Source organism: Sceloporus occidentalis, unplaced genomic scaffold (assembly GCF_023333645.1).
Source record: "Sceloporus occidentalis isolate IW3139 unplaced genomic scaffold, rSceOcc1.0.p SCAF_23, whole genome shotgun sequence".
Taxonomy (NCBI): Eukaryota; Metazoa; Chordata; class Lepidosauria; order Squamata; family Phrynosomatidae; genus Sceloporus; species Sceloporus occidentalis.
Genome location: NW_028317003.1, coordinates 13,111,727 through 13,139,199, shown reverse-complemented (window position 1 = coordinate 13,139,199; position 27,473 = coordinate 13,111,727). Strand labels below are relative to the sequence as shown.

Genomic DNA, 27,473 nt, shown 5'->3' with positions numbered 1-27,473 from the left:
TTGTTGGTAGCGGGTAAGCCGTCCAACGATAGTTAGTTTTTGTTTGTCAGTAAGTGCTCAGAGAGCAAGGCTTTTCTTTTTGTTTGTTTTATTTAGGTTTGTTTACAGACCTTTTAATAAAAAGGACTACAATTCTAAAAATAATTCAGCCTTATGTGGTATTTCAAACCTTAAGACTGTGTGGTTACATGATCCCAGCTCACAATAGATAGATAGATAGATAGATAGATAGATAGATAGAATAAAAACAACTTACCCAGGTAGGATTAAATGTGTTGTACCAATTGGTACAATTTCCATAGATTTGCCCCAAAATTTATTTTTCCACCGGATATCTGAAACAAAAACAAAATAAATGTTTCATATGTTTGTCATGTATATAAGATGAGAAATGTAAGCACATTATGTAAATGCATCACATTTAACAAATTATTCTATTAAACTTATACTGGACACATTTGAAATTGTGGTAGCTGGACAAGAAGAGATGACTTTAACCGTATTAAATACTATGTTCCAGAAAGTATTACAACAAGACAGCACAAAACTCATTCAACGTGAACTTATCAAGTAGATACACCACATTTTACTTTATTCCAATATTAAGGAATCTGCATTAACCCTATGGCACCTATTCCAGACTATATCCACATTGCAAATGTCACCTTCTTGTGAACCATTGTAACCCTCTGTCTTTTGCTTGGTACATCAACTCTACACCTGACCCACTCCTGATTTCATCTCATAATTGAAATCTCTGATTAATTGGTATCCAGCTGTCCAGCTTGTTTGAAACTGTTGAAGGCCAGGTACTGACTAGATATAATAAACTATTCGGGTCACTTATGGTATATCCAAATATCCTACGTGAAGGCTAATGCTTGATACAACAATGCCGTTAAGTCACCCAACGTGAACTTATCTCAAGTGGACAGGTGGACTCATTGGTGTTCAGCTGGAAGGAAACTCCATCTTCCCTTGGCATCCCTACGTATTTAAGTTTAATTTACTTATTTGTTCCTGTTAGCACTAAGTTTCAATCATGGTTGTCTCATCATTTTATTAATCCCCCTTCCCTTTCCTTTATCTTACTGCTTCTTCAACCACACTCTAAACAGAAATCATCTTTTCCCACCAACTTTGAGATCTTCATACATGTGAAATTGAGATTTCTGCATGTGATTCTCCCTACAACCAAATAATTCTGACCCAAGCAGTCGCTCCCCACTCAGCATCCTAATAAGACTGTTCAGTCACAAGGACATAGCCCTCTTCTTCTTCTTCTGTACTAGTGTGTTTTATGTTTATTCATGTTATTGTCAGTCTTTGTTATTGTTGTATGACTGGCACTTGTGCAATAATATATACTACCACTACTACTACTAATAATCTAATACTGTCAGTAAGTTCCTGACCAACAGTGAAACAGCAGCTGCATTTCTCCACTAGGGGGCGATCAAGTGGACTATTTTGGAACAGAATTTACAAAGGGAAAGACACACACTAATATATATACATACATACACATATATATACATACATACATACATACACATATATATATATATATATATATATATATATATATATTAGTATGCATTATAAACACATACATATAAACACATACATACACTATATGGACAAAATTATTGGTACCATTATACCAACAGGGACTTTAATGACATTGCATTATAAATACATAGACATTAATATGTAGTTGGTCCCCTCTTTGATGCGATAACAGCTTCCACTCTTCTGAGAAGGCTTTTCACAAGATTTTGGGATGTTTCTGATGGAATTTTTGCTCATTCATCCAGGACAGCATTTGTGAGGTCAGGCACTGATGTTGGATGAGAAGGCCTGGCTCGCAATCTCCCTTTTCAGATCAACCCAAAGGCGTTCAATGGGGTTGAGGTCAGGGCTCTGTGGGGGCCAGTGAAGTTCTTCCACAAAAAACTCATCCATTCATGTCTTTATAGACCTTGCTTTGTGCACTGGGGCACAGTCATACTTGAACAGAGAAGCGTGATTTGTCACTCCACAGAACGCGTTTCCACTGCTCCAGAGTCCAGTGGGGGTGTGCTTTATACCGGTCCGACGCTTGGCATTGTGCTTGGTGATGTGAGGCTTACATGCAGCTGCTTGGCCATGGAAACCGATTCCATGGAGCTCCCGTCACACAATTTTTGTGCTGATATTAATGCCAGTGGAAGGCTGGAACGGACCATGTGCCTCAGCACTCTATGACTTTACATAGTCTTCCGCTTCGTGGCTTCCATCTTCCAGTAATACCACTTAGAATAGACCATGAAATATCCTATTGCAAAGATGGCATCCTATCACAGTACCGCGCTTGAATTCACTAAGCTCTTCTGAACGACCCATTTTTTTCACAGATGTATGTACACGCAGACCTGCATGGCTGTGGCAATGGGTCTGATTGAAACACCTGAACGCAATAATTAAGAGGTGTGTCCCAATATGCTTGTCCATATAATGTAAGTAAGGGTGCGGAGACTTTTTTTATCGTTTGCATTTTACATGTCAGTTCTCGCTTTTATGGCACCCCAATTTTTTATATATTTTTTCTTTGCTCTCAGTGATCCCTATTCTTTTAGCTTGCAGCTTTTGACTGTATTACGTGTTGCATATTCCTCTGCAAATCTACATAAATGTCTCAAGAAGCTGTCAAGTCATTTGCGAATAATTGATTTGTCTCCCCCAAACACTTCAGCATAGGATATAGAGCCATTGGACTTGGTGACACTAAAAGCATATGCTTTGGAATACATTATTCCAATGGGTGAAGTAGGGAACATGGGAAGCAGTTTTCAACTGTTTAAGTGTTTGTATTCTACATAGTGCTTTCTGGCATAGAAAGGGTTAACCTTTGTTCTCAAAAGAGCAGAAAATTGATTATTAATTCTCTTAGGTTCATGGATTAATAATTAAAGGCAGAAAAGTAGCTAGTTAGCCTGTAAAAGTAGAAGAAACAAACACAGACACAAACAAAGGCATATGACAAAAGGTTCACTGGAAGAAGATATTCACAAGTAATATAGCAGATATAAATTTACCAACAGTGTAATGGTCCCTGTTAAGTTGAAGTGAATATAAATTATATATTGTATAAAGTTACAATACTAAAAGTGTCTATTTGTACATTTGTAGATGGTGCTTTACAAATTGTAGTAACGTGTTTTGTTCCCATAAACATTAAGGTGGGCGTTCTTAGAATCCTTCCCTCCCACAGTTCACTAAAGGAAGTGATGAAACAGGATGTGATGTCAAATGAAGGGTATATAATATAATGCCACACATGAACTGCTTCAGTTCTTTTTCCTTTTCCTCCATGGTGGATGTGGTGAGAGTCAGCTCCCAGCAGTGAGCTATTATGGGATCTGGAGGCTTAACAGTGGGTGAGATCAAATTGTGTTGAAGGGAATTGTTATATGTATAGAGAGAGATAAAAGGGGGTTGTTGTCCTGTGGGGTTTGGCTATGCGTGTATATGAGATAAATGTGTTTGCTGTGTCGTTACCTTATAATAAATACCTTTGAATGTAGACGAACCTTTGTTATATTTTTATATTTGGTTTAACACCACACAAATCAGTAAGTAATAATTGCTAGTATAATATTTGATCATTAGGTAGAAAAATGGTGTTAAAAATAAAAGATCCCTTTTGGAGATAAAGTAAAATAATGTATTTAAAGATAAAAATGCAAATCCAACATCCACCCTCCTGCTGGTGCGAAGAAAGATGGAAGCAAAATCCCAATAAATCCTTGAACCGTACCTACAACTTTTTTTTCACCACAAGCTACGCCATTAAAAGCTGCATTATGCACCATTATGTCTCACCCGAATTAATCACCAAACCAGACCATTTCAGAAACGCAAACCTCATTACAATTTGCACTAGGAAGCGTAATGTTCCCAATCATTTCCAGGCTTGCTATCAATATAAAGGGCGTTTGTGAATCCCATGGTGAAACCTGACCCATTAAAAGCTACAAGAGATCTCAGCCAAGCAGGCAGCATCTCACTTATTTACTGCTAATGGTTTAGCTTGTCTCAACATGAACATGTTGTGGTGACCCCACGGGCCACTGTCCCGGAAATCTCTTGGAAAAACCATTTACTAAAGAAAAAGAATGGAGAAAGGAAAAAGCACTTAACACATAACAATACTTCTTAATTGGACTGACGTGTTTTCTATCACACCTTGATGGTGCAAACTGCAATTAGGAAATGCGTCAAAATAATTGGAAGGTGTTAAACATCTTCATCTTATCGATTAAAAGCCATAAAATCTTTATTTTCAACATACAACTTGTAAAGCTGCTCAGTCTCTCAATATTTATGTTTTCCCAAGCCTCAAGTATTAAGCCAGTATACCAACCTCATGCTGACGAGTCCCGTTAAGGACGAAACAGCTGTCCATGAGCGGTGATCTGACTACTGCACCTCTTACCAGAGTTTTGTCTAAAGGCTGTCCTGTACAGCGGGCAATTACTTTCAAGGGATCAGGGGCGTAACTAGACGCCTCAGGGCCCGGGTGCGAGAATCTGTTAAGGGCCCCCCCACCCCCTCACCCCCCCCCAAAAAACATGATTTTTACCCAACAATTTTTTTTCAACTAATTCAACAAATTCAATTTACATATTGAATCATATCTGTAAAAAAAATCAAAGAAAAAGGGGCGCATGTACAAAGGGCATAATCCAGGGGTGTCCAAGTTTTTTCTGCAGTGGGCCACTTCATCAGAATTGTATACGTGCGCGGGCCGCACTCATTTTTCACTGTGACAAAAAATATGGCCTTTGATAAAATATGCAGATTAAAATAAAGTAAATAACACAAAACCTTTACTCTTCCTCTCACTGATTTCTGGGCCTTGAAAGTTTTGCGACTACAAATTCAGGATTCCCTAGATTTATTCTAGGGATGAACTAAAATGAAAATTCTGGACCAAAAACATTCAGGGTTCACTTAGCCAAAACCGAAAATGACCCCCACCTTTAAAAATAATAATAAAAACTCACATGTTTAATAAAAGTAGGTAACACACAATTGGACAAAATTAGCAATATGACTTGGCATGACAGGAGTGTGATTGCCAACAGCAATCACACTCCTATCATACCCAGGCAACCAGTAAATGCTGGTACCTAGGCATGATGGGACTGTGCTCGCTGTGATTGCTGTTAGCAATCACACTCCTATCATGCCAAGTCAGCCAGTACATGCTGGTACAGGGTGGCTGTAAGTGATGTGCAGACCCCATACTGCTGGCAGCATCACTACACAAGGGGGGGCAGCTAGCCAGGTTTCAGCATGTACTGGCTGACTTGGCATGATAGGAGTGTGATTGCTAACAGTAGTCACAGTCCCATCATGCCTAGGTTCCAGCACTTACACATCCATCCAGTAAATGCTGGAACCTAGGCATGATGGGACTGTGATTGCTGTTAGCAATCACACTCCTATCATGCCAAGTCAGCCAATACACGCTGGTACAGGGTGGCTGTAAGTGATGTGCAGACCCCATACTGCTGGCAGCATCAATACACAAGGGGGGCAGCTAGCCAGGTTTCAGCATGTACTGGCTGACTTGGCATGATAGGAGTGTGATTGCTAACAGCAATCACAGTCCCATCATGCCTAGGTTCCAGCACTTACACATCCATCCAGTAAATGCTGGAACCTAGGCATTATGGGACTGTGATTGCTGTTAGCAATCACACTCCTATCATGCCAAGTCAGCCAGTACATGCTGGTACAGGGTGGCTGTAAGTGCAGACCCCATACTGCTGGCAGCATCACTACACAAGGGGGGCAGCTGGCCAGGTTTCAGCATGTACTGGCTGACTTGGCATGATAGGAGTGTGATTGCTAACAGCAATCACAGTCCCATCATGCCTAGGTTCCAGCACTTACACATCCATGCTATCACACACACACTCATTTATTCATATAATCATTAATTCACAGATTCATTCCCTCAATCACACACACTCATTCAAACACCCTGCCCACCCCCCTTACCTGCACTGCAGCTCCTCGATGCCGCTCACAGACTTCAGCAGGGGGCGCGGCCTCCCTCTGCCTTCTCTGCTAAAGCACAGAGGAAGTAGGATGTCACGTGAACTCCGCTTCCTCTGTGCAGTCCAGAAGACCCTCCCACAAGTAAGTAGCAGGGCTTGAGGTGCGGCTCGTGTAAGATCGGTTGCCCTGGCTGCCAATCTTACGCGGGCCGCACCTCGAGGTCTCGCGGGCCGCATGTTGGACGCCCCTGCCTTATTTAAAAAAAAAAAAAGATTTCGGGCGGCCCCTTGGCTTGGGCCCCCCTGCTGCCGGGGCCTGGTCGCAGTCGCGACCCCTGCGACCCCGGCAGTTCCGCCACTGCAAGGGATCCATGTATAAAGTGGACACAGAGGCAAAAGGTGGTCATTGTTGACCTTATTTGATGGAGTACAGCACTGAAATTATGTGTAGAGCTTTTAAAATAATTGGGAACAAGATGTGAATACACTTTATACAATACAAAATTATGAACAGATGAATACACTTTACTACAATAGATGTTATCATTCTCTGAGAAAGGAAAGAAAAGGAATGATGGCAATATTGTAAACTTTTTACCTTGGTAAAATACAAACTTGTCAGAATCGGCATGGCAAGCAGATACTGGAGGGTGGTGGCAGACCTGCAAGGAAGAAGGAGATTAACATTATGTTTCTAAAATATATATATACTGAATAACACCAATCTGGATAAAATAAATGTTTTTCATGCACAAGCAACATTTGCTCAGAACAGAGGAAGAATTCACCTCCGGTCAGAATAAACCCCAAATACCCTTCATTACCAAAAACCAATCCAGTTTACCTGCCGGTACCTGTGCCCATCATATCCAAAGATGTGCCTATTAGAGTTTTACAAAAGGACTCATGTTTGAGACCTCCGTTCTCCCTATGTTTAAGCCAGTTGTCAATCTATGTACAAACAGTTGCAGATACATGAGTAAATCCGGCTGCAGTCTTCGTATGAGGCGCCAACAAATTTGTTTCACGGCCTGGTTGAATCAGACGGTGATGGGAGTCGAAGACGCCTCCAAGATGACACCAATCACAATTGAAATAAGCAGAAAACTCCACACTCGCATTTCGTGACCATGCTGGTACTTACCGATGAGTAAGCACCAGCACGGGCGCAAAACACGTTAAGCTTTATTCATCCTATGTCAACTTGTTCCTGTAAGCATGGATTTATTTGATTAAATTCTGAGACAAGCAAGTGCAGTTTTCTGTCTATTCATTAAAAACAATATCCCCTGGATTTCGCAGAATCCACACATATGCATTTCCCCTTTTCCCACCCACAAACTAAATCCTGTGCAGGAGATATGCTCAGCCGGATACATCTACCTAGATGTGATGAACTGACTTGGGGAATGCTGCAGACGAGGGGTTCTGTTCATAGCCCAGTCCATTGATTTCAAAGGATGCATTTTTCCTGCTTCAAGCAGCCAATCAGTGGCAATCAATTGGACCATGAAGATCTATTTTAGCTCTATTTTAATTTAATTTTTTTTTTTTTGAGGATTTTGCATATTAAAGTACAATATTTTTGCACAGTGAAATGATCGCCACTTTATTAATAATGATGATATTAACTTTATATTACACTAACAAAAAGTTAGAATAAAGAATTGTACCTGCTCTGCTATGAATTTAAAGCCTTGGTCCTCTTTAATACATTCATATGTCTCACCCAGCACAGGGTTAAAAGGCTTGCTTCCAGCCCTATAGAAGCTAGACGCATATGCAGATACTGCAAAAGTGGCCACGTAAACCTGTAACAGACACATACATAAAAAAGAAAATAATTGGATATAAATGAAGAAATGCAACTTGTGAAAAGACTGGGAATGGGAACAGGGGGGCTGTCAATGTTATAATTTATATTAATAGCATGAGTAAATTAATTTAATTAAACTAAGAACGGTGGCCAAAAGGGGCAGAACTAGCACATCAAAGAATTTCTTAAACTAATATCATCTCTTCCCCTAAACAATACAAAAGCTCCACAAAAGGTGGTTAGTTGCTTAAACTTATAACACACCTCCTTCAAACTTCAAGGTATACAAGCTAAATGTATTGTTTATATATATATATATATATATATATATTTATATTTATTTTGGAGCATTACAGTTACTTTTATACTACACTACAGGGTAATGTATGGTTGCATATGTAGCACAGTATGTATATAATGGATAGCTGCTTTGGTATTCAGAAGGTACAGTAAGTATAATAGTTATACAGCCACTTCGCATTTGGTTTTGCTATTGTCTAATGAACAAGCCCTAATTCATACCATTCTTTCGTATGGGTCCTGAGTCTCGGCTGCCTTGTCCAGCAACTCGCTGTATTCAAGTTCCTCACAGAGCCTCTGCAAAGTATTAAGGGGCTCATTGAGCTGCACTGGCATGGACACCTTGGACAGATCCTTGCCAATGTTATTCCGAAGGATGTTCCACAAGCTAATGTTACTTGTGTTTGGGCACGGGGCAGGAAGGCAAGTACGGCTTTTTATGCAACCATCCACTGTTGTGACACCAGCTGAATCTAAAATCAAAGAAATAAAGTTGGACAAAAATAAAATCGCCTAAAATAAACTTAAGTAAATGGGATTAGTGTTCCTGGTTTGAGGACTGCTCATTCTTCACTACACAGTGGCTCTAACCAACAATAACCAAAATACTTCCCATGGAACAACTGGAAAGCAGTGAGAAATACTGTTGAAAGTTGCAATTTCTGCCACCACCGAATAGGATTTAACAAGCCAAGATTAAACATTTCTTTAAAATCTAGCCCTGCAGACGTATTTTATGTATACATTGGACATTTTTTCAATACCACCTTCTAGAACACCACTGGAAAATAAATCCCAATACCTACCTAAAGACTGTCTTTCATTGTCAATATCATTACTTAGATTATCCTCTGAAATGTTGTCACTTATGTCACTTACATACGAGTCATCATCTGATATCTGGAGAAGAAATGAGGACAAAGAATGTGGATTAATAATAAAATATATTTTGGAGACAACAACCAATGCAATGGATAATGCCAGCCAAGCTAGTCTTCTGACCACTTCAGAGAGAGACTTCACATAAACCACGCAAGTACAAGAAGAATTTGAGTTGTTGTAGTGTGAGGTTCAAAGACCAAAGGACTCTGCCCAATATGCAAAAATTCATTGATGAGTGAGTTGTAGATACCCAGATAAAACTTGATTAGCACTGTAAACATGTTTTAACTATCTCAGGAACACTGTAGCTAGAGTTCTAGTATCAAATGCGTCCTCTGGTCCGACACAAGGGTAGTAACGTTGGAGCAGAGAAACAGGCAGACCAGAGGACATGAATGAGCACAGATTTCTACATATGGAAGAAGGAAAAAATCTTACTAACTTCATTCTCAGATGAGCTCGATGATAGTAGCACTTCCTGAGCATCATAGAACTCAGTGAGGGAGTCTGTGATTGACAGTCTACTTTCATTGGACATCTGATGGACCAGAGGTTTGCTGTCCTCGCATGGGACCTCCTATTAACAAGAATTGCAACATAAAAAGAGGTAACGTTACATATGGGAAATGTTGTATTCAGTTAAGGTGGTAATTGTTACAAATCAATGAAATGAACGATAACAAAAAATATAAGAAGACACTAAAGGGACAAAATTCCACCTGTTTGGACAGACAAACACCGTGTATTTATTGCAATGCATGGTTGTTAAATATTTTCATACTACATACCAAACTTTAAGGTGAAATGTGGCAAAGATTTCTAAAATATGCAGCATTTCCAACACAGGGGGGAAAAAAGCATGCTCTGTGTGTTTTAGTTACAACAAAATAACATCATTGGTGTCATCTCCATGCTCTTTATTTTCAACTCTTTTCTGTGCTGTGTCTCATTTGCTGATGCCGATGTTCTTGTAGCAGATGCTGTCAGCAGAGATCTAACTCCAAGCATGGAAATCTGACTTCTGGACTTTTCCTGTTTGTGTGACTGTGTGTATGACCTAGAAGCCCACCTGTGTACTGCTTCTTTAAATGGCCTTTAAGCACTCTGTTAAAAACACCGTCCAGAACTTGTATTATAAGTAGATCAGAGTTCGTTTTTTGTATTTTTTTTTTTTAAACATTTCTACTTAGGTGCCTGAGGACCTGGAGGACAAGCACCATCTTTGCTTACAGTGGTTTCCTTGTTTTCTTCTCCAACCTAAAGTCAGCCTAGAACAAGACTTTCTTTCATCCATTCTGCTCTTCAATTTGAATGACTATTCCTGATGGAGGTGTTACTTTAGGCATTGTATTTATTTTAAGAATGATTATTAGTGGAAGATATGCACCATCTTCTAGAAGCGCTAGCATCACTCTACTTCTGAACTTTTAATTTTCTTTTGGATTGACTTTCCTCCATCTCAGTTATATGGTGTTGTACATTTATCTCAGTTAGTTATGCATACTAAGTATGACTTATGTCCATATCAAGTAAATGATAATTTGGGGTCACCAGTTAAAGCAGCACTGTTATCTTTATATTACTTGAAATAATTCAAGACAATACTATTAATATATGCCTTTTTTCTCATGTGTTCAAGGACCCACGCAATATTCATGCTTCCATTATACAAGTCAGAAGTCTAAAGCCTTTCTTCTATAGTTTGTGAATTAAGGTGGCTTAGATAAACAATTTTTAACACACATCTGGCAGATGGGATCTGCCTCACTAGAGTTGATTGAGTGAATGTGACATACTTGGAAACCAGTAGTTCTATACTAATTGGTCAATGATAACTTTACCTTCTTCTGGCACAGATAATTTAACCTGGGTAAGGTACTAGCCTGGGGATTTTCTTTGGAAACCGTTTCATTGCTGGATCAACTTTTGTGTAGCAGTTATTTTTTGTGACCAAAAAGTTCCTTTTAATCATGGCTGTCACTGAGCAACAGAAGTGAGGTCTAGCATAACTGTCCTTAAGTTGGTTTTTACAAATTTATTCCAGAGACTTCTCTTCCATAAGTTCATCCATGTGAAGACTTGATGGCTCAGTTGGTTCTTGTCTGCCAAAATCTTTATCTTAAAATCACGCAGTGGCATCTAGTAACAGAGTGCAGACTAAGACTCGCCTACATGTAACCCTCAAACTATTGGAGTAACATAACACGAAATAAAAACAAACTTTAACAAGCCAGTTTTGGATATACCATAATATACAGCAATGAGATCCACTGGTCGCCAAATAAATTTTTTTATCTAAAACTGGACAATAATCATCAATGTCTGTATTAATAAAATATGTTAATATGGATTTTCAGGATCAGTGGAGAAAATAATATCTGATAATGCAGTAAGACACCCACATCTGCCAAAGGTCTGGTTCACATGTTTAACAAATTTTACAGGAGGTCTTAATGAAAAAGGATTCTTTGAACTTACAATTTGAGCAGATGGAGAAGACACTTGTTCCAGCATTTGTTTCAGTTTTTCTCTCTCTGTGAAGACTGTGCTATAAGCAGATTTTAAAGTAGAATAAGCTGATAAGGGAGAAAAAGTAGAACATATTTAGCTATTGTATGAACAAGTCATAGTTTAACAAAATATGGTACAAATATAAAGTTAAAAATCTCACACCAGGCATAAGATAGAACATGGATAATATCAGGCAGATAAGAAACACTCGTATCCAACCAGCCAATCGGGTAAAAGATTGATATCTGATTTTGATGTTTTGTTTTTTTATTATTTTACTATCATTAAATAAAAGCCATTTAGGATTGCAATGTTATGTGATTATCTATTATATCCTTCGGCTAGTTTACGCTTGTTACTAAATGGATTTCATATAGAGCTCTTTAATATGCTATTATTGCAATTTAAATGCAAATCGTATCCTACGTGACCTTTCTCACCTTTGTGTGCTATATGACACAGATCATCTTGCATTTTGGTAAACTCCGAGCTTTCAGAGCTAGTGGAGTATTGTTTTTCCTCCACGTAATCGATGGTAGATAAGTTTGGGTTGGAAGCGTGTAACCTCATGTTGCCAGACATGGTTGGTGGCACCTGCAAGCAACACACAAAGCTGGTCAGGACAAGAGAGCACATCAAAAGCACCACGTTTACATTCTGATTTTCTTTAGCATTAAAAGAGAAAACAAATGGAGGTCATCAGAACTGAACTGCGTAACAAATCAATATAAATAATGGATAACAATTTACATTAAGGTTTGGAACAAATTAACCAATAAGCAGATGGATTTACACAAATAACAACCAATTGGATTATAGCACACACTTAGGCTGGGGGAAAGGTGGCTCATGGGAGAATTGCCTCCCTTGTCCAGGGGAGGGCGACCACGCCTACTTTCTCCATGTTACCCTATGGGGCAATGGTGGCCAACTGGAGAAGTGCCTGTCTTCTCTTTTATTCAATGGGGATCAGCACAGGCAGTCTTAATTTCCCTTTAGAGACTGGCTACTACCTGCAGTGATCTTTTGGAATCTTTGCTCATTCCTTTTGTCCGCCACTTCCTTCTGTGTATTCCTTTTTCTTTTTTAGGGCTTTCGAAAGCAGTTACCTTGGAGGAAAAGGGTGATTAAACATAAAATATCTACTAAACGTTAAAAGTGATCTTTGTTCCTTTGTACTAGCCTTCTGTCTTGCGGCATCAGCTAGTATTAATCAACAAGTTAAAAATAATATGACGGTCCAATTCCTAACCATGACCACTTTCTCCAAACTAAAAAAGATGCTTGCTAAAACACACCAGACAAGCACCTAGTTACTATAACCAAATGACCACTTTACGGACATATGTCATACTTAGTAATTCTAGCCTTCATTATTGATCACATCTAATGAGCCTACAATCATAGCACGTGGAAGTTAACGCATTATAGTCGTGTCAAAGATACAAAAGCAGCTGCAATTATTTGCTGGATGGCTGCTGCTAAACAGCTGTGATCGGTAAACAATTTTGCTATGATACACGTGTGTGTATGATTTTCCTTATATTTCGCAACGGCTGCTATCACGTATGGTGACCACCATAATAAAGAAAGGCAGCTGGGACACAGAAAAGAGTTACACGCTAAATGGGGCATAAATGATTTCATGAGTCAGGAGAGTGCCTTTCTTCCTCCACCACATGTGTTTTCTTTATTGTTGGTCTTATGATCATTGCAAATACCATCAGCCTTTGAAACATTGATGCGTGACAGCTGGGTATTTTTGGATTCAGCCAAATTATTTCCTTGACTATAAAACAAACACAATCCCCAATTAGTGTCACAAAAATATGACATACGTGAGCTGTATGCGGGAAGGGCAATCAACACTTACAACTTGCTGAAAAAATACCAAATGAGGCCATCGGAATATAAGCAATAGCATCATTCTGAATTATGTAAAATACGGAACTTTGTGTATTGTGCAATGTCCATGAAAACAAGTGACTCAAAAACTATTTACTGGGCATAACTACCCAAACCCACAAATGTCATGCAAGACATATGTAAATTATGGTAGTTTTAAAAATATATATTGCATATTTTATGTAATACCCAAATGTAGATGGTATTGTACCAGTATGTCTTAATGTGTTATGACACTGTTAATGCCAATTTTGTATACTGCTAATTTTAAGGTTATTGTTATTTTCCCCTCTCCCCTGTTGTAATAGCACTATGGGATCCGATGGTGCTATACAAATAAAGTGGAATGCACTGGAGCTATGACACGGTCTGAGTCATTAGTAATTGTCAGGGTTATCCAATCTATAGTTTATCTATACATCTATATAAAGGGTTAATTCTCACCTGGATAGCATTTATTGCAGGTGCCGAGTATGTCCTATGAAGAACGTCCATATTTTGCAGAAGCTGACTCATTTCCAGCAAATAACCGTGACACTGGGCAAGGTCTACATGAAAGAATGAAGGCAATTACTGTACAACGCACCCAGGCCAGGTTATGTCAGCACTGCCCGCATCTCCAACATCTTTCCACGACACCTATGTAGTGTATACCGTCATTATGTTGATATAATTACAAAAGACTGGATAACGCATGAAGATAAAAAAGGCAGTACTGACACCACTTCTGAAATCATTTAGCCAGGCTTTATATTTTCATCAATACATCTCCAGGCAAATATGGCAGCACAAGCTGTCCTTGTGGAAATACCCACTTATGTGAGATATATAGCTAAGGTAACTGCCACCTAACGAAGAATTCATTTTACCTTTTGCACACTTTTCCATATCATCAGAAGACTGGAGCCAAGCTGGTATTCTCGTGTCAAATGGCAGACTGGGTCCTAGCTTCAAGGAATTCTTCCTATTGAAGTTGGATTCCTGCGACATTAAATAAAAACCCATACATACTTGCATTTTCCGAAAAGATCTGCACAAAGCATAAAAACTTACATTTCTTATTAATTTGGCTTGCAAGATCCGTTTTCCCATCTATAAAGCGTGACATGTTCATGACACTTGAAGCTTTAGGAATCAGTTGTTATAACACTTTGTGACATTAAATGCAGACAATGTGTAAAATATAATACAAACACCCCATTATCCTGTTTACATTTCTTATATATAAGACAGATCCCTAAAGAGATCACCAAAGGATAATGTGTTACATTACATTCTGGAGAACGCTATATTCTAAGCTTGTTTTGTCTGAATCTGTGCCTTTAACAGAGTAAAGGCCTCCCTCGTGCGTAATGTATGTGTAAGATGAGTATCGGACTCAGTGTTCATTTATTCTAGCAAACTGATCAATCTCCTGCTAAATGTCATGCAAAGTGATCAATACACATCAGTGCACATGACCACCTTATGCGTTACAGATCATCAAACACGGCCAAATCTGTTTTATTATTGTTCTTATTATGCAAGACATTAAGTCGAGCTAGGTTATGGATGAGCAAACAAGCCCCTTAGTCTATGTCGGGATACAAAGACCCTCAGCCTGCCAAAAAAAACTGGAGCTAGAAGGTGGGACAAGAAAACCCTTCTGCAATGTCCAGATTTGCCAGCAGCTTTGACTTGTGAGTTTCTCGGACGTGTCTGACGCCTGTCCCTGGGGTACTAAAACACTTTTATAATGATATTCATTTTATATTGCGGAGCGACAGAAACCACATGATGAATGACATAATTACATACGTTCTAAATATTTAAAGGTTCTGGTCTTGAACAAGAACTTTGTACAGGTTTGGTTTTTTCTTAGTGATAATCCCCCCTCCCCCTGTGCACTGGATGCAGATGATGATCCACATGAAAAAGTGAAATGGGTGAACTTGCCTGCACATGATTGACTCCACGTGCAAGCAAAAGTAACCTCCCTGTTCATTCGATGCATAACATTTAATATAAGGACCTCTGTGTTTACTACAGTAGAGTTAAACATAAGAATTCAAATAAATAACTACAGATGACACACATGTTCATCTGGCGGCAAGGTGCATATTCTCAAGAAAAGGAAAGATATATGGATACCCTATACATTGATAATCCAGTTCATCCAGCAGCGGAGACAGTGACTGTGTTCAGGGGAGTTGGTATGTCCGATGCATATCCAGCATCTTACATGAAAAACGGATCAGTATGCGGCATAAATAAAGTAAAAGCGACTAATGAATGGGCCTTGGGCACAAGTCAGCCCTAACCGAAATACTTTTAATTGCCAGCAGCTGGGAAAAATGCCAAAAGACACCTTGGCTCCAGAGTGCAAGGATCCCATGACCTGCCTCCGACAGCCTACAATAGCAAAGGAAGTCTCTGCCTCCGGTTTGTAGCCAGGCTCGTCACAAGTCTCCCGTTCGCATAAAGACCAGTACCGTGCATTCACTTTTTATTCTCTTCTATCTAACAGGAAATGCTTGTTTTTGGGGCTATTACTTAACATCTGAGTTACATCGGGATATTTTTTTTTTTTAAGACTCTATCTAATTAAAAGCACTTTTTTTTTTTAGCACTAATGAGCCCCCAGTTCAATTTACCTCTCCAGGGCTCTGTCTGATGTCATTAGTGACGTTATCTACAAGTTATCAGCCCGACGAGGTCTGCTCACACATACATTATAGCTGTAGTTGCAGCTCTGATTCACTGAGCAGGTCAGTCCTGCACCGGCTGCCTCAGCTGTAATCAGGGAGGAATCACACAAAGGATTAGAATATAATGGTAACCTCCCTTCATCCCGCAGACAAAAAGACCTAGCTAGGTGTGACCGACATTAACTACACACACTCCGGCTGCCAATCAAGAAGGAAAAACACGCATTGTGTGAAAAGCTACCGGTATACTGTCATTCCACAAACCTTTGAGGCAAAACGAAACACAGCAGAGAAAATGTGGTCTATTTTAAGTCCTTAACTATACTATACATCATGAAGGGTCGACCCCAGTGCTGCAGGATGGGCTTGGCTGGCCCCGTATAATGATTAGTTAAATCATCAGGTTTCTTCAAAGTCTCCTCAGCCATTGAACTATACATATAGCAGGGCCAGTTTAGCCCTTCTTTCCGGAGAAACCTGCCAATGCTGTCCCTTTCCTAATGAATAATTAAGTGAAGGTGTTGAAGCCATAACTGTCCTGCCAACTCTCCCTTTAATAACCAATTGCCAATACAGTGAGGTCCCAATGCCATCACTACGCCAGATGGAGTACCCGACACAGGATACTCTGCAAGAGGAAACCCCAAACAAATAAAGGACCATCCACGCCATATTTTACCCTCCCTAGGCCTTTACCTGTTGAGATGACACTGGATCAAAACTGGAAGATGATTCAGTGTTGGAAAGCACTGGGAAAAAGGGAAGGTTCAGATCGTGTGGAAACACCGATATTTCATTCTGCCGGTAGAGGCGGTGATCACGAAGTTTTAGCACCCATTCTTCAAAAACTTCTGGAGACTTTGCCTAAATAATTACATAAATATATACTTTTATAGTCTCAACAGATTCCACAACAATAAAATGTAACACATTACATAGTTTTATGCAGAAATCATCTATACAAAGTAAACCTCTATGACACTTACTAGGATATAGTAACGGTCGTTAACATTGTTTTTTCCCCTGTTTTATGTGACCATTACATAAATGCAATCAATTCATCAGCAGGACTGCATCCATTCTCCTCTAAGTCATTATAATTGGTGTCCCTTAAAGCAATAAAAGCACATTTTTAATGTAGATGGCCATTAAAGGGAAATTTTATCAAAAGATAATTTGTGGTAATCTGAAAGAAAGTGAATGTAATTATAAAATGATTTGTGGATTAGTGGCAGATTTTAGTTAAGTACACTTGTACTTTTAAATCAAGGCCACTTTAAGACCAGACTATAAGGCTCTTTCAAGACTTTTTATCAGTGATCTAGCGTGGGGTACTTCTTGCCTTGCATTTCTCAGTTTCATTTCAAATATGTGAACTTGCTAAAATGTTCATGACCAAAAGCCTCTAGAACACAGACGGAAAATCGATACAGCTACAATACAATTGCAGCCGCACATGGAATATTGAGTAAAAACAAGGGGGGGATGGGTGCCTCATATAATTCATATTAGTAATGTTTGGGGCTGGAAAACACTCCATTGCCCCTGGTTAATCCACCATTAGTTCAGCAGTGCGCTGAGGAACACCAGGGACTACAAAGTTTTAGACTTCAACAAGGTCTTCTCATATCTCAATGATCTTCGTAGAAGGATTACCTTCAGGTGGTATATATGCTCTTCTGTATCCAAATCTATACACTTTGTTGACTTTTTGACAGACATCACAGAGAGACCAACGTCAATACAGCCGTGCAGTTTTCCCTTCTCCATCTTCGTGGAAGGAACAAAAGAAGGAAGATAATTTAATGGGATTCTTACAACATTTTGCGCATCAATAATTACAACATCGGCATGCACGTTTTGCAGAAGAACAAGTCTAGGTACATTTCTGTTTGCAGCTTTTGCATAAATGGAATTATTTTCTCTAAAATAACGCAGTTTATAATCCAAGTAATAACTTTTTGTGGGTATTTTTACTTTTATTGTACATTAACATGGGGTGGCCAAGTCACTTAAAACCACCACTACAAATTGCTAATTTTATTAAATGGTAGTATAATTGATTAACTTTGGGATTTTTCTGCATGTATAGACGTGTAGAACTCCTACAGAAACCTTCTTCAACTGAAATATCAACTACATTTCCAACTTTCATGGTTTTACTTTGTTTCCTTAGCATTCGACACCTAAACTAATGCTACACTACAACTTAACATTCTGATCAGAAGGATCGATTTAGGTAATGGAAGGCGCACGATTTTAAAATTCAAGTTAACGATAGAAAGGACATAATGTGCATTAAATGACAAAGCAAGATTTATTGGGCCATACTTACAAAGAGCAGCCAGCACGATCAGTCTACTGGCTTCCAACATGTATCTCAACATTTAAAACTTTGCACAAGCTTTATACAAATATTATAGCAAAAGTGCTAAATATGGATAATAAGAGGAGAATCTGTGTCCATTGTTTCTTTTACTTAATTTTAGATGGGATTTGAGACTCTTATTTTTTTACTCTTTTCTAGGCATTATTACTTATTTTGTTTGCCTGACAAAATAAAAGTAATAAAAATTAAAATTACCTCAGTCGGGCCTTTGGCATACTTCAGGATTCCTTTGTCCAGAAAAAAATATCTCTGTTTACAGAAAAACAAAGTAAGGATAAAAAATACCAAGTAGTAAAATAGAGAAATTCAGTTACTGTAAAAGAAAAATTCTATAAGGTGAAAGATGAGGAGTAGCACTCTTGTGTGACACAAATTGGGTTGATTTTTAATACATCGCTTGCAACAATTTTAATACAATTTTTAGTCTGATAGAAATTTTGCCGCATGCAGCTCAATTTCTGCACACGTTGTCAGAAATGATTTTACATATTGAAATAAATTATTTTGGAAAATTGTGATTACATTTCCGGGGAGCCACATTTGATACATAACTTTTAAATTGTTGTTGCATCATTATTAGCTTTGTACAACAGGAGCAAAATGTGCCTTGCAGGCAGCAATGCTTTGTGGCAGAAACATAACCAAACACAAAAATGTGCCAGATGATTCCTTCCTTGTAAATATTAATGACGCACGACATTGTAAACACAAACCAATAATTAAGATGATGGATGTTTGAAAAGCCGGCTGTTTGTACACTCAGGAACGGATTTCTTACAGATATAACATTTGAAAGTTTTAAACACTACACAAACTTGTGCAGTGGTGTTGTGTACATAGTTCTGTCTTCAGTCTTCATCATTAATACTCTATTCCCTAATACGAAGCTGCTGACTATATACTGCTGGTCCTGACCCAGACTGTCACCAATATCTGCTTCCATGAAGTGAATTTTACACTAAATATCTCCAAAACAATTATTCTGAATGACAAGTCAACAGCAGAGGTAATGGGTATTTTGGTTTACACACACTAACATTGGGCAAGCTAGGGCAAAGAAGTCATAGTCTAAACTTTAGGGTAGACAGGGTATGCTTTGCAGAACTAAAATTGTTTTACTATAAGTGATCTTTCTTCAGAACGCAGGTACATACCTTGTGCCAACCTTTCAGCGGCCACTTTCTCTTCTTCAGCAGGAAGCCTTCTAGTTTCCATGGTTCCTCGATGCAGCTTGCACTGCCACGTATGCCTTCTACTATTTCCCAGCTATCCTGTTCACAACAGAGAAAACTTATCTATGGACTTCTACAGACGAAAAAACCACCAACATTTATCCTTTAACTGCCCCCTAGTTTCATATCATCGTAGCATATAGTACAAATCAAATATCTCAAACATGATGCTTAGATACGTTGTCCAGAGTTACGGGTAGGTCCCGTCCTCCATAAACTCCCACTCCCCCCTGGTACACACATCACATTTTGTAATAGTGCGTGTCAGATCCTGAGGCCATCTTCAAGCAAGTCAAACACATAATGTCCAGCATACAATATAGATCTGCATGTAACCATATATGGCAATTCCACAAAATATTACATCGGATTTCAAAACTAACAAAACATAATAAACAATAAAACAGTGTATCCAACCAAAGTACTTTTGCCCATTTGGTATTATATTGTTCGACTCACATTCAATAAGAAGTCATCATCATCCGTCCCAAATGTATCCTCTCCCCCCTACAAGTTACAGTCCCTTCAGTGATGGCCCTATCTTATACACAGTTGCTAAGAACCTCTTAATATAATACAGCATCGCAACTTCCAAACGGCAGTAAAAAAACAACAAAAAACATTTCATTCACTGGTTTAATCCTAAACCCAGACCTGCCCATGTCTTCAGTGGGTATAAACCAGCCTCTCATATGCCCAGTGCCATGATATGACTGAAGTCAAGAAGAGCCTTCAGTAAACACAGAATGGCATTTCATATTTTGCAGAACAACTTGAATCAGCAACACTAAATCCCTTAAAAAACACTGTCCCTTTAACACAGTTAGCCTAGGACATGCTTATATTTCCCTGCATTCATAATTTGCCATTACAATAAAAGGAGTCGTTTCAGGCAAGATCAGGTGAGGAACTATTCAGCAGGAAACAGAACAAAGCCGGAAGCATAGTTGGAACAAATACATGACTTCTGGTAAATCTAATACTTTAACCCTTTCCGTGTCAGAGGGATCAAATAAAAAAAACACAAAAAAAACCCAGCTCAATATTAACTTTTAATTCATTACTTTAAATCTGCTATCTCCCTGAAAAGTTGAAGTTTTGTGATGATGCATATGTGCATACGATCCGGCTAGGACAGCGGTCTAACATACATGAATAATGAATGGGAATGTGTCTGGCACCTACAAATCTCCAACTTCCCAGCACTTACATTTTACAAAAATATGCTGAATGAGAAGGAACCAGATCTAGTTTGAAAGCACTAAAGTCCCAGGAATAATTACAGAACGTTAAACATGTTACTACTGCAGAGGCAAATAAAGCCGCTGCTAAAATTAGCCTTTTAAACGGTTATTAGGAGGGAGCTAATGGCTGAAGTTACGGAGAAATACCGGTTTCTTTTACAAAATGATAATTTCAAGTATAATATCCATTAAGCCCATCTACTGACAGAAAGCTGTAATATGTACACCTCCTAACTGTCCCTGTGTAAGAGCCCATCTTTGGGACTCAAATCATTGTCCCTCTTTCATCCCCTGATAAATGTCTATGCTTGGAATGTTTGCTGGGTATGAGCTTATCATGGCGTTCTATAACCCTAAAGGTCACGGTAACGTGTATTGTCAGCAGAAATATGTTTGTTTTGGGAGTGCGTTAAAGGCACAGTCAGCACAATGTCCCTTGGAGAGCTTTGTCATGATGGTAGGTATACAAATTCCCCCTTTTGCAGAATAAATTGGAAGTGGATTTCCGGTGGTTGCCCTTTGCCGTCCGCAGTTACATTAACCATTTAAGCTTATGATACTCTCTGAGACCATACGTGGTGAGGAACAGAGACATCACTGGATAGGATAGCGAGAATCCGGATAAAAATTTTACTATAAAGATATGTTTTCATTTAATTTTTTTTGTAAAGCTGCTTGTGAAAGTGATCATTCACATTTTCAACTGCGAATAAACACACGTAAAAGGCACACTTTAAAATATCGAAGCCACCATCCATAACCATAAATTTAGGTTTTTGTTTGCTATAACAGCTAGACACAAAATAAGTCAAATTACTTCAATGAATATTTTTACACTGCTTTTCTCTTACTCATCACATATTACTGTAAATACACGACCATAATTAATATTTTATTTGTTATGAGTGTACTCCGTAGTATTGCGTATACAAACCTATCCAAGAAAAATAATCATTAAGTGAGAAAGAACTGGCAGCTCCGCAACTTTCAGTTGCTGACTCCGGAGACATTATTTGTAGGTTTTGAGACTGCTATTTATAAAATAGCTAACATATGGGGCGGTGACACCCATTTCAGAGCACTGTTTCTTTATAAATCTTCAAATTTTTATTGAAGGTAAATAAATACTTTGATAATCAGTGGAACGGTCCAGCTTTGTCCTTGACCCTGTGACTATGACATTCTGTTGCTGGGCCAGCAGGACATTTTTTACATCTCCAGATGGTGGGATTAATAATTTGGCTCCATCCAATTGCCCACAGATAGGGTAATTTTCCAGGCCTGACTCATACTGCTTTGGAACATGTGACATGAAGAATGAGCAGCAAGGCTTACTTGAGAAAGAAACACCATCTTAACCAAAGCCAGACAATAGAGACAAGCATCTCCTCAACACAACCAGAACCATGAGTGGGTGAATGACAGAATTATGCATAGTGACGTGTACCGCCTCAATCTTCACACCAAACATTCTAAATATTTAGTAATATGTTATTGTGTTAAAGTGAATCTGTCCCATTACACAAATCATATATTTTACAGTTCTTTACACTAAATAAATGCAACAGTGTATACAGATTAAATATGTTCTTATAAAAAATAATTGTATGTTTATAACCCTGGGAGCAGCCATTTTAACTTTCTACTCCTCAGGTTGGCACGATAATTCTTCCCTATTAACTCATGTCCCTTCTGTTTGCTGATTGCAGATGTGCTATTTTAAGACATAAAGCTCAGTTCCGTCAGATAAACATTTAACTAAATATCTCTAAAACAAGCAGAGCGGTTACAAAACAAACCAAAAAGTAGAACAGAGTTCCAATAGATGAATTTGGTTAAGCTAAAAGTAGAATGAAAATACTTCTTCTAAACGTGATACCTCTAGCGTTTGAACATGTTCCTTTCCATTACTTTATTATTCCTATTAGTTTCCTCTGCAAATATACAGTTCTTAAATACCACTATTGATACAGACCATCCCACAGAATCTCTACGATCTTCTCCACATGGACACAACTTCTACTCCCATGACAGCAGTAGTGCCAGTGACTCCACGGAGCTGCAGCAAAGCCGGTTAGGCAAGGGAGGCGGAAATTCTAGAGTGCATTCTTCCCAGAGGAGTTACCTTTATTCTCTGATGTCTTTGCATGCTCATGGCACTGACATAGAATAAGATCATTTTACATAGTTTCAGTCAACATGACCCAGAGTACAGGCATTTCCTTATAGCAACAAATAACTCATTGGTGAATAAGAATTACCATATGCCTCATAAATAGGACTGTATTTTCAAATAGCTGAAAGCACAGACACGAGATGTCACAATGAACAGCATATAAGGCCTTTTCTTGCAGGTCAAGAGCAAGGGTACACTCAGATAATTATGTTATAGAGAGGTGATGGAAACAAAACGCAGGACATGGCGTATCTGCAGATGGCCAACGTCTTGTGTTCTACTGCTTTTAAAATGTGCAATAATGAAATGACCATCCATTCTGATAAAAAAATTGTCTTCTCAGCCTCCTCATGCCCTAAGGAGGGTTTCTACGGAAAGCCCTACTTTTATAGTAATATTGAATGTTAGCCTATCAGGCTAAAGTGCTAAGGTGTAAACGTTGTGTACAATCCGGCACAACATTATTGATTTTTTACACAGTACCAAGAAATTTTTGGCTATTCTTGTGTAAGAAGCAGGATACAACATACAATGGCTTTCAATCCATCCAATGTCTCTTTCAGCAGAATTTTTATCCCATCGTATAAGGTTTCCAACTTAAGAATAACTTCTGATCTTATATCCTCCAACAAGAAGTGGGGGTTTAAATGAATAATAATTACATATTTAAAAGAATTGTAAAAGTTGACATTTTTATTTAGCCACTATATGACTGAATAAATAATTTACTTTCCTCATGATCTTCCACACAGGGAAACGCTTTCGCAGAGGATAAATATTCTGTGACTACTATCCCTTGGCCTCTATAGGACCACATATAACTGACATGCTGGGTAGTTGCCCTTGCTTTGCTTGACTATTAGAAGACAGGGATAAAATTTTTGTTTGCCATCATACTATTACCCCTGTTTAACCCCTTCAGGTCCGGGACGTACCTGGTACTTCCTGGTCACAGGTCACCGGTAGACCGGGACGTACCAGGTACGTCTTCCTCAAAAACCGCCCCCCACATCGCCACAATCGTGGTGATCGCGGGGGGCGCTGCTGCTGCTGTCTGCCCAGGAGTCTGGTCAGACCAGCACAGCCTCTCTAAGCCCGCCCCCAAGTCTGAGATCACTCCCACGGAGTGATTCTGTAGGCTGAAACCGTGATTGCAGAAAAACCTGCAATCGCGTTTTCAGCTGCCACAGGCAGCTTCAGGGAAGGAGGTAAGGTGTGTTGAATGGGTCCCCACACAAGTGTGGGGACCTGACACAACACCCCCCTGCTGCCTGATCGCTCCATGAGAGCGTCAGTGCAGCGTTAACCCCCTTCAATGCCGCGATTGCGGCATTGAAGGGATTAATTCCCGTTTTTTATGGGGCTCTGCTGCTGGTGGAAAAATAATTTCCCTGTGAACTTTGGTAGACATCAGTGAAGAAATGGCTGGCTGAAAACTGTCAAAATTACCCTAGTTGAACACCTTGACTTGTCTGCTGTACATTAATATATACTTTTATGGGGTAATTTATAGTGGGGGGCTTCCAAAATCTCCCAAATGGGACATGGGCCCAGTAAACCAATTTCTGAAAATTCCAAATTTGAAAACTAAAATGCGCATGTTCCCGGTTCCCCTCATAGCTTCCTCAAAAAATGCATGAACCATGCATGTGAGGCCTTGTTGGAACCGGGGGATGTTGGTGAACACAATTAGTTTTTTTTCTGCAGTTGCACATATTCTATACAAAATATAATATGAAATCTAAAGCAACATTGCAACATATGCAAAAAAAACCAAAAAAATATAAAAATACCTCAAAATTTAGCAGCAATTGGAGATAAAATCCCTGTTTGAAAAGTGTCAAAATGACCTTAGTTGTACACCTTGACTTATCTACTATTCATAAACATATAATTTTGGGGGGATAATCAGTATCTGTGACAACTATTGCAGTTATTAGACTACCATGCCAAATTTCAAAAAAAATTACATTTTAAAAACGTGATGCATGCCTTGCCCTATACTGGTCAAAATAGATGAAAATCTTGGCTTTATTGGGTGGTTTCCAAATAAGGACAAGTAATGAATATATTTTGGATAATTTTTTCCCATTGGTTCAATGTGTGTACAATTTGTATGTATACAAAACTGTAAAAAAACGCGTTTTTTTCATTTCCCCCCCACTTTTTCCAGTTTATTTCAAACAAAACAATGTACTACCCAGCTTAATATGGTTTCAAATGAAACAATATATGATTTGTGTGGGTGTGCCAATTGATGAGAGAAATTACAGTTGAAGAAAGACATAGCAAAAACACAAAAACGGCTCCGGTCCTTTAGCGACACCTTAGTATCAAAATCCCGGTCCTGAAGGGGTTAAACCTTCAATCTTACATCTCTCTCTCTCGTATTATTGCACTTGTGTAAAAAAATACAGCATTTGGGTACTTATAGTAGTCCCCCAGACAGTAATGCAAATGGAAATACAAAAGCCACTGTAGCTTTAACAAGTTGCCGATTCTTCCACTCTAATATTACATGGCACCGTACAACGTTGGTGTATAAAGAATGTATTCGGGGGGGGGGGGGCGCACTTTGGTACATAAATATGACTATACCTCTATCTGTTTTACAAATAAGTCCCATGAATATCCATCAATTTATTGTTTAACAAGCTAAAAGAGCATCCTTCCCTACTAAATACTTTATAATGTATGAAATAAAATAGGTAATTAAGCCCCAGCCACAGCTCCAACGCCATTACCTTAAAGGAAATTGTCTAGTTTTAAGACATTTGATATTTTGAGTTCCACTTAAAGTATTAATTACGCTGTCTAATATGTTAAGCTAATTTACCTTGGTCGATCTGTCATTTTATTATTTCCTCTGAATGTTTAATCGCATGAAAAACACAAACTTTTAGGAAGGCTTCTTAGTGTCTAGCTAACATGCTGCTAGTGCCTGGTTTTGCGATCATGTGACTATTAGGTGTTCTCATTGAAAATTAAAATGAAGCAAACTTTTACTTGATCAAAGAATTACTAGACAAGACTTGGGAATTGAATAGTTGGCATATCTAATGCTGTATTGGTTTATAAAACTGTTAAATATAGAATAATAGGTAGATCAGCACCTTTGAAATAAATCCTCTTTTATTCTTTATTACGACCCTTACCTTCACATATTTCTCACATCATTGTATAATTAATTTGCATACACTAGAAGCAAGTTTTCATGAAACAGTTTTTTTGAGATGGCCCAACTTTGAAGCGTAGTGCACTGACCTGGCGACTCCCCAACTTGGAGGAGCAGCTGCTAGTACTCCGAGATGGAGAAAGCATCTTTTGGGACACGGCCAGACTTCTCTCTTCCCCCATAACGAAGCTTTGGTGCTGGTCTCAGGGAGAGCAACGTGGCTTCTCACAAAATTCTGTAAGCGCAGGTTGGGAGACACCAGGTACACAAACTGTTTCATTCATTTTCTGAGCTTTGCATACACATTCCTTCACCACCTAGTGGGGAAAAAAAACTCAGTAAGTGATTCAAGTCATAATCTTCTGGTGGAGAGCATTTAAATGGTTAGTATTCTGCACACAATCGGCATATTGGCCCTTCCAGAATAAACTGATGCTTTACCACAACAATGGGAAGTTTGTCTATACATTTCTTAAAATACATTTAACAATGTCTTACAAATGCCCAATTTACATAAGAATTAGTAAAATTATTCAGCCAATATTAAACTTAAACTACGATACATTAACTAAAAAAGCTAAGAACCAGCAACTCCTGGCATGGTGGCTAAAGTGTCCTTTGATCTCCCATCACGTATGCTCAGCCATCTGCTAAGACTTACAGCTCGGCTTGTGGCTATTCAGTCAAACCAGTTTAAAATTCTACCTGTAAATTAGTAAATACCAAAAATGACATGTCCGTTTGAAATAAACTTGATGGGGTACTTTTTTAGCCCCCAGGGTGCTCCAGGAGAGGACCAAAGTCCCCTATGTTCCACTTAATTTTCCTTTATGCCCAACAACTGAATCATGCATAATCCGTAATGTCTTATAAATTATATTTGTGATTTTTTTTCTATGGGTGGAAACATATTTATACCTTGGGGTACACTGAAAATCTGGTCCCGATGGCAAACAAAGCAATGTTGTTTATATTTTTTAAAAAGACTCTGATCTTCTAATCTTATACAGTACACACTGCCTAATGAACTATGTAATTACAGCCTCAGGTGAGTAATCTTCATCAGAACATGTGCCAATGTAACCATGCGTACACTTGCAGAAGTA

At 38.7% G+C, this 27,473-nt stretch overlaps 1 protein-coding gene across 1 annotated transcript in view; it reads right to left on the bottom strand.

Annotated features, from left to right (window-relative positions):
- Window positions 1–26,549, bottom strand: part of LOC149300827 (oxysterol-binding protein-related protein 3-like) — a 37,902-nt gene extending 11,353 nt beyond the window's left edge. Inside the window, exons 1-16 of the mRNA XM_089484830.1 lie at window positions 26,457–26,549; window positions 19,695–19,811; window positions 18,736–18,789; window positions 17,808–17,921; window positions 16,848–17,015; window positions 14,334–14,445; window positions 13,909–14,012; window positions 12,573–12,668; window positions 12,000–12,153; window positions 11,491–11,624; window positions 9,491–9,625; window positions 8,946–9,066; window positions 8,389–8,618; window positions 7,724–7,861; window positions 6,649–6,712; window positions 257–335 (exon numbers count right to left, since the gene is read on the bottom strand). Coding sequence (XP_089340956.1) covers window positions 257–335; window positions 6,649–6,712; window positions 7,724–7,861; window positions 8,389–8,618; window positions 8,946–9,066; window positions 9,491–9,625; window positions 11,491–11,624; window positions 12,000–12,153; window positions 12,573–12,668; window positions 13,909–14,012; window positions 14,334–14,445; window positions 16,848–17,015; window positions 17,808–17,921; window positions 18,736–18,789; window positions 19,695–19,811; window positions 26,457–26,549 — 1,913 coding nt within the window. The remainder of the gene's footprint in view (window positions 1–256; window positions 336–6,648; window positions 6,713–7,723; window positions 7,862–8,388; window positions 8,619–8,945; window positions 9,067–9,490; window positions 9,626–11,490; window positions 11,625–11,999; window positions 12,154–12,572; window positions 12,669–13,908; window positions 14,013–14,333; window positions 14,446–16,847; window positions 17,016–17,807; window positions 17,922–18,735; window positions 18,790–19,694; window positions 19,812–26,456) is intronic.
- Window positions 26,550–27,473: the final 924 nt, after the last annotated feature.